The 13650-nt window shown below is 36.5% G+C and overlaps 3 protein-coding genes across 4 annotated transcripts; all 3 read left to right on the top strand.

The window, feature by feature from the left end:
- Positions 1–530: 530 nt before the first annotated feature.
- LOC143586166 (disease resistance protein At4g27190-like) lies at positions 531–4208 on the top strand. 2 transcript variants are annotated; one of them, XM_077067769.1, is made up of 6 exons: positions 531–844; positions 1337–3074; positions 3282–3467; positions 3742–3807; positions 3898–3973; positions 4126–4208. In XM_077067769.1, the coding sequence occupies exons 2-3, from the start codon at positions 1499–1501 to the stop codon at positions 3449–3451; spliced, it is 1746 nt and encodes a 581-aa protein (XP_076923884.1). In that variant the 5' UTR covers positions 531–844; positions 1337–1498; the 3' UTR covers positions 3452–3467; positions 3742–3807; positions 3898–3973; positions 4126–4208. The 2 variants fall into 2 exon arrangements, with proteins under 2 accessions (XP_076923884.1, XP_076923883.1); XM_077067768.1 differs by lacking the exon at positions 4126–4208 and having other exon boundaries at positions 3898–3986.
- LOC143586170 (calmodulin-binding protein 60 B-like) lies at positions 4170–5392 on the top strand. Its single transcript, XM_077067772.1, has 2 exons — positions 4170–4754; positions 5099–5392. The coding sequence occupies exons 1-2, from the start codon at positions 4298–4300 to the stop codon at positions 5275–5277; spliced, it is 636 nt and encodes a 211-aa protein (XP_076923887.1). The 5' UTR covers positions 4170–4297; the 3' UTR covers positions 5278–5392.
- On the top strand, positions 5362–11888 carry LOC143586168 (uncharacterized). The gene is made up of 9 exons (XM_077067770.1): positions 5362–5542; positions 5624–5732; positions 5938–6097; positions 7393–7512; positions 7664–7894; positions 8159–8284; positions 10940–11045; positions 11176–11229; positions 11335–11888. The coding sequence occupies exons 1-8, from the start codon at positions 5423–5425 to the stop codon at positions 11203–11205; spliced, it is 1002 nt and encodes a 333-aa protein (XP_076923885.1). The 5' UTR covers positions 5362–5422; the 3' UTR covers positions 11206–11229; positions 11335–11888.
- The last annotated feature ends 1762 nt before the right edge of the window (positions 11889–13650 follow it).

Below are 13650 nucleotides of genomic sequence, written 5' to 3'. Positions count from 1 at the left end.
TGTTTGTTCATCGCACCAGTCGAAATATAGCCAGGAGTTGTGTAAGTTTGTCAAAATAAGAGACCATCTTCTCAGGGGTTGGCTTCAGAAGTTCAACTTAGATGGGGTAATTGCAAAATTTTATGGGGGACGCCCAGCATTTCCACACATATATAACACTAGTAACAAAAAAGTTAAGGTGGGCGGCTGCCGCCCTTGAAACACCAATAGGTCTGCTCCTGTATGTGGGTCTCACAAAGTCATCTCATATTCCTCTTCATCATATTCGGGCCAACCATAATGGATATTTATAATTTTTTTTTTTCCTATTTTAACCGGCTTAGGATATTCCGAGCCCGTCTCCATCCAAATCTCTATAATTACACTAAAAATAAATACAATTTTCTTTCATGTTCAACTAGATAATACTTTTTTAAACCTTTATTATTACAGTTTTTTCTCTCATTTACTCACAACTAATTTAAAATATATTAAAAAAATAAATAGATGCAAAAAAAGTTCTATCAAATTTACAAAAAATCACTCGAAACCAAATCCAATCATTTAAGCTAACCCATTTTGCCCCTATTCAATTTGACCGCCCCGTTTCCCACTCAAATATTGTATCCGAGCAACAGTCGAAATGTGAAGAAAGCGAGAGATATTTTACTATGCAACTTCCATGCAATTTCCTGGCAGGTCAGTAGTGGTTAGCTACTTTAGCTTTCATTTTCCATTTCCTTTCAGCAACGACCAATCGACTTCAGTCCTTCACCAATTAATATATTATCCACTGGATCATCAACTCAGTTTCAAACTACAATCAACTGGACTTAACAAGATCTCATTATATATAGGAATTGTAGTATGTTCTCTTGGATTATTTCTATTTCTCACTTTGTTATGCTAACTAATTATATATGCCATTCAAATTCAATGTTAAATCATCTATTATTACATTGCTGTATACATCCAAATTGATCTCATTTGACTCGTATTACTTACGATTTTACAGTATAATTGGTGGATTGATAGCTTGTAAGTTAGTTAGTTAGTTCCTACATGGCCACTGAAAGTTAATTAGGGTGTAGGATTTAGAGCTCGATTACTATAAATCTGTAATTAATTTGTGATATCTTATTTTTTAGCAATGATTTAACAGCATCAAGTGTTAGGTTTTGTCTGATTGTTCAACAATTACAGTGTCTATGTGTGGTGTAAGAATTATATTTGAGACGTGATTGCGGTTATATGAATTATATTTGGATAGGTAATTTTATTTAAGAAACAGAAGAAGAAAAAGGTATGGATAAAGTCTTAAAGAGACCTGATGGTGTATTCGTTTCGCAATGTGCAGGAACTGATCATTATCTTGTAACACATGATCAAATACTTTTATGATGCACGCGGTTAACTAATGATGTGGATTTTGTACAAGAACAGGTTTGGGTTTGGGACCTGCTTGTAAATTAACCGACAAGTATTGTGTTTGTTAAAGCCCATAAGCTAAATAGGATCAATGGAGTCTTTAGTTGTGGATCGCTTGTCTGCAGATGTGGTGCACTTGAATAGTCACAAAATCTCTACCTTGACCCCAGAACTTCAGTTTTCCCCCCTTTTGGCAAAATTGTTCTTACAAGAGAACTATAGTTTGACAACGATACCTCCATCTTTCTTTCGGCATATGCCAGCCCTTCTTGTACTAGATTTGTCTCATACACACATACAATCTTTGCCTCCATCCATTTCCATGCTATCTTCCCTTGAAGAGTTCATCTTGCGGGAATGCTCACTTTTGATAGATTTACCACCTGAAATTGGAGAACTTAAGAATCTCAAGTTGTTTGATCTTGAAGGAACCGAGATCATGTATCTACCAAAAGAAATCGGAAAATTAAGGAGTTTGGAATGTTTAAGGGTCTCTTTGTCTGCATATGCAGATGACATTAAAGACAAAACTGGCATACAACACATCATCCCAAGGAGGACAATCTTAAAGCTAACTAAGCTAAAGGAGTTAAGCATCAATGTGAGTCCAGAAGCTGAATGGTGGGATGTAGAACTTTTGGAAGCTATTATGGAAGATCTTCTTTTCTTACCAGACCTTAGAACTCTAAAGTTGTACTTACCTACTGCCAAAGCATTGCAGCAGTTCTTGAAGCTTGAGAGGTACAATGTACCAATATATTCAAGTTTATGGAACTACAGATTTTTGACTGGTCATTGTGAAGAGCTCCCATTGTCTGTGCAACTTGATACTGAAGAAAGTTTCTTGAAACTGGAGAAACGTGTGAAATATATGAATGGTGAGGGACACACTGATGAAATGGCAGAGTTGATTAGAGATGCTAGAGCTTTATACTTGCGCAGACATTGGACTATTAAGAAGCTTTCAATGTTTAACATAAGGAGGCTTAAATATTGTTTATTAATGGAGTGTAATGAGATGCAAACTCTGATCGACCAAGACGATTTTTGTGAACAGAAAACTAAATCAAGTCATAGTGAAGATGAAGTACTTGGGTCACTGCAATACTTGAGCATTCACTTTTTGAAGAAGCTACAAAGGATTTCCAAGGGGCAAATTGGCAGAAACAGTCTGTCATGTCTAAGGATGTTAGCTCCGCATACATGCCCTGAGCTCACTAGCATTTTTACAGAATGCTTGCTTCATAATCTGCAAAATTTGGCAGAAGTTATAGTTGAAGACTGCCCCAAAGTCAACTGTCTTGTATATTTGGAAGGCGCCCCTTCAAGTAATGGTCCATTTCTCGCAAACTTAAGGAGGATATCACTTATAGACCTACCTGAGCTAGTGAGTATTTCTGGTGATGTCTGCATTGCACCACAATTAGATACTTTACTTGTTTTTAATTGCATGAAACTCGACCATCTTTCCGATTTGGAAATACCTAGAGGTACAATGGCAATTAAGGGAGAGATTGAATGGTGGGATGCATTGAAGTATAGAAGATCGACATGGGAAAGTGTCTTTGTACAACTCAAAAGAGACGGGAGTTTGATGGATCAGTTAGCAGAAGATACAAACTCACTACAACACTTTCTTGAGCTTGAAATGGGCCCTTCATTTCCTGGTAAGTTTTGTTTATGTGACTTTTATAAGTAATAATATCTTAAGAGCTCTGTTTTTCTCTATTGAAGGTTTTCTCTTTATAAAATATGAAATTCAGATTATGTTGTTGTGTACCAGCCCAATTTGTATATTGATAGTTCACACTAGTAAAGTCCGATGACGTGTAGATGTTATCCAGATAATTTAATTATTTGTCTTCTGAGTCTAGTTAAAGTAAATCAAAAGTCATCAAGGGATACCAAGGACGACATGGAACATGTTGATGAGCTTCAGATTGATCACAATGTGGACTTGCCTAAAGAAACCGCAAAATGTCTACTCAAGTACATTATGATGATGGCTGCATCCAAAGAAAGAATCACCAAAATAGAAGTCTGATAAAGCCTTTCCAGAGGTATATCTGTAAACTTAACCTTTTACTTCCTTCTCTTATATTAAGTTACAATATTTACCTTAATATATCTACATAGTTGCTAATGTGCGCTTATGGGCTTTAGTTTTATTTATATATACAATATAACGTAAACATTACTGACAAAAAATAGAAACAAGACAAGATAATTATGTATTTATATTTTTTCTGAAAACATACTTTGCAGTACATTTCTTTGATAGCTAATTTTGGTAATTATTTGTTGGTGTTTAATTGGACTGAAATGGTCATTTAGTGATGATGAGGTAGAAGATGGTTCTGGACCTTTTAATCAAGAACCAGAGAGCAATGGATCTCTAAAGTGAGTGAATCAGATTTAGTAACTTCTTGATTTTTTCCTTTCATCTTTCTGGAATTATTTGTGAAGGTTGCGGGCATTGTTTCTTTTCAGAGTTGCTAGAAACGGTATACAGCAGTATTCATCTGAAGAATTAACAGCAACATGGGAACCGTCAATTCATGGACTGGTACTATCATGTCTTGCTTGCTATGTTGGAGTAATTTTAGCCAGCTGTTACCTTTTGATTTCTTTTGTGACATGTTTGATTCTTGTTGGCAAGTAATTTCTTTGTCATTAGATCCTCGTGTGTTCAGTAAGTCCTTACTTGTTTGCTGTTAGGTGCGTGATGAGGTGGAGTATGTATATGAAAAGTCCTTTGGAAATTTACCAAGGTTGTATCTTGGAATCTCCATCTCACTTTTATGTAGCATAAACTTATTATATTTGTGTACACATTTATTTATTCTTTTTTTATAGATCTCCTTCCGATGCACTTCAATCGAGTAGTGCAATGTCCTTGCAGCTTCGTTTTCAGACCAAGTTTCTTCCTACATATATCACTGGAAGTAGAATAGAATCTGAGGACAATAGTGCTATTAAACTAGTATTATTTGATGCTAACTGCAACAAGATTGTATCACATGGACCTTTATCTTCGCTAAAGATAGTGATCGTGCCTCTTGATGGTGATATTCCTGATGATGATCATGAAGACTGGCCTCAGAGTGTTTTTGATGCCAATGTTATACGTGAAAGAACTGGCAAAAGGCCATTGCTAACAGGGAATTTGGTAGTAAATCTGAAAGAAGGCGTTGTAGATTTAGGTGATGTATTTTTTACTGATAATTCGAGCTGGAGAAGAAGCAGGAAGTTTAGAATAGGGGCAAAAGCCAAAAATTCAACTGCTGGAGTGAGAATTAGAGAAGCAATAAGTGAAGCCTTTGTGGTAAAAGATCAGAGGGGAGAATGTAAGTTCCTCTTTCTGTTTTCATAAATCTCTGCTACCGTCTTTATGTTTTTAAAAGTGATCAGTTGTAATAAAACCAGATGCAGTTTGAACTTTTGTAATAATAAGATAATCAGATGTTTGAGTGGTTGACAAATCCTGATTTATATATGAATCAATAGATATTTGACCAAAAAGACAATTTTGTGAAAAGAATGTGAGGCATCTTGTGAAATGAAAAGTCTTTCAGATTATAGTTTATTAAAGAAAGTGTATTTGGGTAATTCTATGTTACCTTTAGATAATAAGTTCCATTACCTCTGTGTATATATATATATATTATATTTATTTATATTTGTTATTTAGCATACAAAAAGCACTATCCTCCATCCTTGGGTGATGACATATGGCGCTTGGAAAAGATAACAAAAGACGGGGTTTTGCATATGCGGTTTGCATCACACAATATATATACCTTGAAAGACTTTCTACAAGTGTATACTACCAATGACCTCACTATGCGCAGTAAGAGTTTCTTCATTTAGTAATTTCCATTTTTTATAAATCTGTCACTGGTTAATCAATATAGTTTTTATGTGTATGATATAGCTACTTGGTGGGCCCAATAATAACATATGGAAGACGATAATCAAGCACGCGAAAGCTAGTATTTTAGATGACAAGGTGTACATGTACAACTGTGTTGTAGGTGGGATCGGGCTTTTGTTTAACTCTATCTTGGAAGTTGTGGGAGCAACCTTTGATGGTGGCTATCATCTATCCATAAATGATCTTAATGATTTTCAGAAGGTTAATGTATTTCATAACTGATAAAAGCTTGTTCAAATTTATCATGTAGCATTCTGCTGATTTTATCAATATGTTTTTCAGTCTATGGTGGAAGAGTTAAAACATCAACTTTTCAAAGATCTGGATAGAATGATACCAATTAATGATCTGTCAACGGTTGCGACCCCGGTGATAGCAACCAATCTTTATGGTGACCTTCTTAAACTTGCTAGTTAAGGCATACAAGATGTTAATATCCCACCTGAAAAATATTAATAACTTGATTAACAATATTACGTTACATTCCTGCTTCTGTTACACAAATTGCTTGTTATTGAACTTCCAATATGTTACCAACAAATTGGCAGTGTCTAGATGTTATCCCAAGCATTTCGTTATTTGTCTCCTGAATGTAGGTAAATTAAATCAAAATTCGTCAAGTGATGCCAAGGAACACATGGAACGAGTTGATGATCAGCTTCTGATTGATCAGAATGTGGACTTGCAAGTTAAAGGGTACCCGAACGATGTGAGTAAGTGTCTCCATAATGAAAGACGTTGTTCCACATACCGAAGGTATACGTATAACCTTAATCTTTCTCTACCTTGTCACATAGCATGCTTCAATATCTTCTATCTAATTCCTATGCATGAAAATGGCCCATAAAGTCAGCATTTAACTCCCTTGATAATATGTAGAAGGTAATACACATATGCGTAATATAGTGATTGTTTTCCGAAAGTACAGAAGAAGAATCGTTATCACGCACCAAGTGAAAGTGAACATGGGTATAGAGGTTGAAAAGGCACCTGATGATGGCTATAGCTGGCGGAAATATGGTCAAAAGTTCATTCTTTTTCGAATACCCAAGGTACGTAAAGCACCGAATTTGTGAGAAATAGTGAAAATATTCTTTTGATCATGTACAATAAAAAGTTTTCTATAGTATCTAGCTATATTAAAGTGATGTCCTGATATATTCAAGGACTCAAGTTCATTACAGTATTTTTAAGTTTGCAGACAGTATTATAGATGTCCCTATAAATGTCCAACTGGTTGTCGTGCATTGAAGCATGTTCGAAGATCTGATGAGGACCCATCTATCTTTGAAGTATCTTACATGGGAGAGCACACCTGCCATACAGTTTTAAGTAACAATCATTCCTCAACTGCAACTGATTCGGCTTCTATAATCACTGATGACAATTTTGAGTATGCCAAAAGGCCTCAAGTATTGGGCTCTAACACAAAGTAAGTCATCAGACATGTTTGCTTATGATAATCCTCTTACTGGAAGCCATTATTGTCTATTGATTGCGTGTGTACACATGACCCTATTTAGACAGGGGTGCATATAGGTTTTCTCCTACTTGTGGCCCTCATAAATATCGAAAGAATGCAACATGACGTGGGGAATATTCGATTTTGTAATTCTGGTTTTGGAAAGCGTACATAGTAAAATTGACATAGACAACTAAATGACCCATATGTCTGACACATGCATGCAACTGTATGCAGAGATGAATCCTCATATACATTAATTGAACCAGAATTAAGAAGCCTAAAAAACAGTGGTCCTTCAACTGCAGCAGAATCAACTTCTACAATCACTGATAATTCTCTTGGACTGAACTATACAAAGAAGTAAGTCTTCGTATCTGTGTGTGTGTGTGGTCTCCTATCAAATGGAAGACTTCGTTTATACCAAAACTTAATCTTTCTCTACTTTCTCGCATAGCATGTTTCAATATCTTTTTATCTAATTCATATGCATGAAAATGACTCATAAAGCTATCATTGAACTTCCTTGAGAATATATAGAAGGTAATACACATATGCGTAATATAGTGATTGTTTTCTGAAAGTACAGAAAAAGAATTATTATCAAGCGCCAAGTGAAAGTGAACATGGGTATAGAGGTTGCACCTGATGATGGCTATATCTGGCGGAAACATGGTCAAAAGGAAATTCTTGGTTCTAAATACCCAAGGTATGCAAAGCACCGAATTTGGGAGAAATAGTGAAAATATACTTTTGGTCAAGTACAATAAAATTAGTTTTCAACAGTATCTAGCTATATTAAAGTGATGTCCTGATATATTCAAGAACTCAAGTTCATTACAGTATTTTTAAGTTTGCAGACACTATTATAGATGTAACTTCAAACAAACAGCTGGTTGTCGTGCATTGAAGCAAGTTCAAAGATCTGATGAGGACCCATCTGTGTTTCATGTCTCTTACATAGGAGAGCACACCTGCCATACAGTTTTAAGTAACAATCATTCCTCAACTGCAACTGATTCGGCTTCTATAATCACTGATAATCATTTTGAGTATATCAAAAGGCCTCAAATATTGGGATCTAAAAAAAAGTAAGTCATCAGACATGTTTGTTTATAATAATCTTCTTATTGAAAGCCATTATTGATTGTATATGTACATATAACCCTATTTAGACAGGGGCACATATTGGCTTTCTCCTACTTGTGGCCCTTATGAATATAAAAAAAATGCAACATGACGTTGGAAATGTATATTCGATTTTGTAGTTCTGGTTTTGGAAGGCGTACATAGTAAAATTGACATAGACAACTAAATGACCCATATGTCTGACACATACATGCAACTGTATGCAGAGATGAGTCCTCATATACATTAGTTGAACCAGAAATAAGAAGCCTAAGAAACAGTGGTCCTTCAACTGCAGCAGAATCAACTTCTACAATCACTGATAATTCTCTTGGACTGAACTATAGAAAGAAGTAAGTCTTCGTATGTGTGTGTGTGTGATCTCCTATCAAATGGAAGACTTAGTTTATACCAAAGGAATACGTATAAACTTAATCTTTCTCTACTTTCGCACATAGCATGTTTCAATATCTTTTTATCTTATTCCTATGCATGAAAATGACCCATAAAGCTTGTTGGAGTTAATTCCCGAACCGAGTTATGGGTCGGGAAGGTGGGCCGGTTCGAGCCAATGGATCGATCTCATTAATTATTTAATTATTGCAATTAGAGATAATTATCTATTTTATTTATTAGATAGAGATGGAATTTTATTTAATAGATAAATAGGAGTTTGTGTTTTACTCTAATTGTAATCGAGCCTTTATATAAACCCAAAGAATTCATGTAAGGGTTAAGAGAGAATTGATCAAGTTTTGAGTTATTTTCTTGATTAATAAAATTGGTGAGTTGTGCCAAATATATTCTCGTGTTTAATTCGATCTGGGCCATTAAAGCTATCATTGAACTTCCTTGATAATATATAGAAGGTAATACACATGCGTAATATAGTGATTGTGATGCAGGAGCATCCGGTCCATTTAGTTGGCCCGGCCCAATGTTTTATTGTTATTTATAAATAAGATTGTTAGGTCTTACATTAGTTAGTGGATTGTTTTTGAATTAAAGATTGTAAGCTTTTAAGCTTGTTAACCGAATCATTCGGTTCGAATCGTTTGAATGAAATCATTGTGTTCTTGAGCCATTTGAGTAAAGCCGTGGAATCGGCATCATTTGGTATCAGAGTTTTGGTTGTTCAAATGGCTCTACGTGGAGACGAGTGCTTTCTTGTTCGAAGAGTCGCCGACCGAGGCATCAACAAGAACATTGGTGGTTCACGTGCTCGTGGAGAAGATCGATGTCCAATTCGCAGATTCGCCGACCGAGGCAGCGATGGAGTCTATCCCGACCCACGGGATCTTAAGATCAAAAGACTCCGACAAAGAGTACGCGACCTCGAGTTACAACACGAGATTAGGCGACTCAAGCAACGGATCCGAGATCTTAAGGCATCGTCGACATGGAAGGAAACAGAACCGGAAGAACCCGTCGGGGACGAGTTAACCGGGAATGAGGAGCATCCTACCCATGGCGATTTTATCTATCATTCACCTCCTTGTTTTGATAATTCCAAGGTAAAAGAGGTGAACCCTTCCGGTTGCGATTTAACTATGATTCACCACCCGTGTTTGATAACTACGGGGACGAAGAAGATAATATCAAATGGGGTGAACCATTTGTCGGGACTGATTTTTTGTCCAGGTCCGATCGTTGTGAATCGACGGAAACCAAAGACATGAATGAAAATCCGCGTAATAGGGTGATGACAGATTGTGTTACAATGTCTGTTGTTTTCTTTGAAGAGTGTCCAAAAGATACAGCCGTTATCAATGAAGGTGATAAGATGGCTACGGGTGGCAGCTGTGAGTTTGGCAGAGGTGACGAACCCGTTTTAGAATTCCCAATCATGTTGCCGAAAATCATGGGAGACATGGATAAAATTTGGGTTATCCTATTAATTCAAATTTTAAAAACGTAGAAATTATTGGGGTTTCCAAAGTTGTTAATATGGTTTACGATAACCCATGTGAAAAGTCATTTATTACAAATGAAGACTCCAATCACATATATGGAAATGTTCTTGTGGGGGTTGCACATGGTGAAGCTACAAAGCATGTAAAAGGTACACTTGGGCTACACGTAAATTATCATTTGGAATTACAAAATGGTATTAGGCCAAAGAATTTAAGTGTTCTAGTTGATGCGCCACAAATAGGTGAATCGGTTTTTGAATCGTTGGTGAACAAGAAACGATTTAATGCTTCTTTCGACCCAGATGGTACATGTCCCAAGTTGGGCAAGACGATTCATAAAGTTGAACTATATGGGCAATTCGTGATGATAATAATAAATTGGAAACTGGTTGATGTTCCGTTCGATCCCGGAGGCAAAACTCGAGGACGGGTTTTTTTAATGATGCCGATTCCACGGCTTTACTCAAATGGCTCAGGAACACAATGATTTCATTCAAACGATTCGAACCGAATGATTCGGTTAACAAGCTTAAAAGCTTACAATCTTTAATTCAAAAACAATCCACTAACTAATGAAAGACCTAACAATCCTATTTATAGATAAAAATAAACATTGGGCCGGGCCAACTAAATGGACCGGATGCTCCTGCATCGAATTGTTTTCTGAAAGTACAGAAATAGTTTTATTATCACGCACCAAGTTGATGATGCCATGATGGCTATAGCTGGTGAAAATATGGTCGAAAGTCCATTCTTGGTTCTGAATACTCAAGCACCGAATTTGTGTGAAACAGTACCTTTGATTATGCACAATAAAAAAAGTTTTCTACAGTGTCTAGCTACGTTAAAGTGATGTCCTGATATATTAAAGGGCTCAAGTTCATTACAGTGTTGGCTTTCTCCTACTTGTGACCCTTATATATATCAAAAGAATGCAACATGAAGTGTGACCCTTATAAATATCAAAAGAATGCAACATGAAGTGGGAAATATATATTCGATTCTGTAATTCTGGTTTTGGAAAGTGTACATAGTAAAATTGACATAGATAACTAATGACCCATATGTCTGACACACACATGCAACTGTATGTAGAGATGAGGTTTCATTTGCATTTATTGAGCCAGAATTAAGAAGCCTAAGTCAAGCAGAATATTCTACAATCACCGATTTATTCCCTTGGACTGAATCATACGAAGAAGTAAGTTGTCATATATATATGTGTGTGTGGGTGTGTGGTCTCCTATTAAATTATATATAACCATGAGCCGTGAGGGTATGTATGTCTTTCCGTGGAACCACATAACCTATATGTTTTATCTTATAATCAGGCTTTTACGACCCAAAACACACATGAATGAGCTCCATAAGAACCACAGAAGCAGGTAGAACTCCCAATTTATTGAATTCGCATCCTCTTTCGCATAAATTTAATTTCAAAGTTAAATCATTAATAAGCTGAATTACAAATAAAAAAAATGTTTGTGCAGGATCTGAAGCAAGACCTAAGAAGTCAAGGGCCATGCTGGATACCTTGTTTCAAGCATATTTCCGGTTACTAATCAAACAACTACAAGTCCTAGTGTCTTACATTTGAGGAACCTTCTGATGAACCAAATGCATATAAAGCTAAAGAACTGTTTTCATTTGTGGGCATGTTAAAAGAAGCATGGTATTGGCTTTTAAATAATAAACCATCTTAATAAACCTACTTCGCAAATCACATGTATAATTTGTGTGACACTGAATAAACATTTGGGTGTGATCATACCAGATATATTGCAACTACTGCCATCTTAAAGCATGATTCTAGGATGAGATACAGCTACTTTAACTTCAATATTAGTTGGATTTCCTTTACCAGCATGTGTCTGTTGCATAATTTTTTATTTTCAATTATTTATCCAAGATAGGATAGGAAAGACCAGTATTACTTATATATGTATGATGTTGACATGTTAGCAATGGTTAAATAAGGCTTAGAAGTTAAACTGTGGCTTAAATAAGATCATTAGGTCATCCAGTTGAATTAATATGGTTTGTTTTGTTGTCAATTTCCTCTTAACCATGCTGGGTTAGCATATATAAATCGAGTTATGGTTCGTTTTGTAATGAGGTTTCTGAGTTTACTTTTATTAGTTAATTAAAGTGTTTTGGGAATTATCCAATTCAAGTTATAGTTTTTTTTATTTTACATGGTCTTCATCACAATCAGCAAGCTAATTGGTCGATTCGAGTCTTGCAATTGACCTTTTGGTCCAATGGCACGGGGGTGGCCGTTAAGGACTTAAGGCTTAGGATCTTTAAGGTCTCAGGTTTAAAACCAGACTAAAAGAGGTTTTCCTAAAATGATGGGTTTCCTCCTTGATCGTGTCCCTGGGTGAGTGAGGTCTGGAGCGTCAAGATCAGTATGGACGATTGACATTTCGTCGCTAGGGTATTGGGGGTAGTTTCAAACGCTGTTAAATAAAAAAGCCTTCGGCCTAAGCCCAGTGTATCCTTAGCACATGGCCAAAACCATAGTAGCAGCAACTTGATACATAGTGTTAGCAGACGGATACAAACATAAACGAACTTTCCATCAAACGATTCACAAACAGTTTATTGAATGTGTGACATTCGTCAAATTTGAGTCTCGTTCTATATTCATTTTTTTTGTAATCTTTTTGTAACATGCTGATTTATTTCGCGTTTATTTTAAATAAGTTATACTTCGTAATTGTGGTTAAACTTGTAAATTCGAATCGGAATTCATCAACTCATTGATACTATCACTCTAGCATGTGCGAGGTTTGTCAAAATAAAGTTATTTATAGTTTATAAGCTCGGTTAAATAAACTCTAGGGGCTAAAGTGGATTTCCTTAAACCTATTTAAGATTTAAACCATTTATAACTAAATACCAAACTTGAGGGGCCAAAAACGTAACATTTATACCCACCTATAAAAAACAAACCCTAACCCTATTTCATAAACATCAAGCCGCCACCCCTCCCTCTTGCCGATTTCCGGCGACCGTTGAGGAATTCCGGCCGCCGCCGCAGCCACCTTCGCCGGCCACCATCATCTCCTTCCTCACATCCGAACACCACCCACCACCTCCACCGCTGCCATCACTCCAGCCGTACCACCACCACTTCCCTTTTCCCCTTCTCGGCTTTCCGGCAGCCCCGCAACACCCCCTCCTTCCCTCCTTTCGTTCTCCAGCGAGCTCTCCCTCCCCCCCCCCCCCCCGCGCGTTTTTTTCAGGCAGCTGCCATGGCCCCCGGTGCTCCGGCCACTATCTTCTCCCTCTCGGCTCTTTCCCTCTCGCTCTCTCTGTCTTCGTATCTCTCTCTTTCTCTCTCTCTACCTCTCTATCTCTCTCGTGTTGTCTCTCTCTCTCTCTCTTACTCCATCTCTCTCTCGGCTCTGCCGAAAATTTGCTCCGGCAACCCTCCGTGTCTTCATCTCCGACGACCTCATAATCACCTAATAGGTAAACTAATTCGGGTTTTGTTATTATTAATTTTCATGTTGATTGTCGGATTCAAATTGTTAATAAATGGATATATTGTTTGGTTATAACGAGTTGGATTGGATATAGCGTTGTTTTGAATTTGATTAGGGGTTTAAATTTAACAATTGTTATTTTGGTTCGGTTGGTTATACACAAGTTGTTGAGCTAGAGGTCTCGGGTTCGGGTCTCATCCTAGACCGGTTTTGGCATTATTTTTATATTTAACAAAATTGTATTACTATTAATACTAACATTACTACATAAAAACTATTATTAGTATTAATATGTTGAGTTTACTATTATAGGTA

Source organism: Bidens hawaiensis, unplaced genomic scaffold (genome assembly GCF_021521415.1).
Source record: "Bidens hawaiensis isolate Kalapana, Puna unplaced genomic scaffold, B.hawaiensis_p1.1 tig00034405_1, whole genome shotgun sequence".
Classification (NCBI taxonomy): Eukaryota; Viridiplantae; Streptophyta; class Magnoliopsida; order Asterales; family Asteraceae; genus Bidens; species Bidens hawaiensis.
The sequence above is the reverse complement of the archived record's forward strand: the minus strand, read 5'-3'. Positions and strand labels throughout refer to the sequence as shown.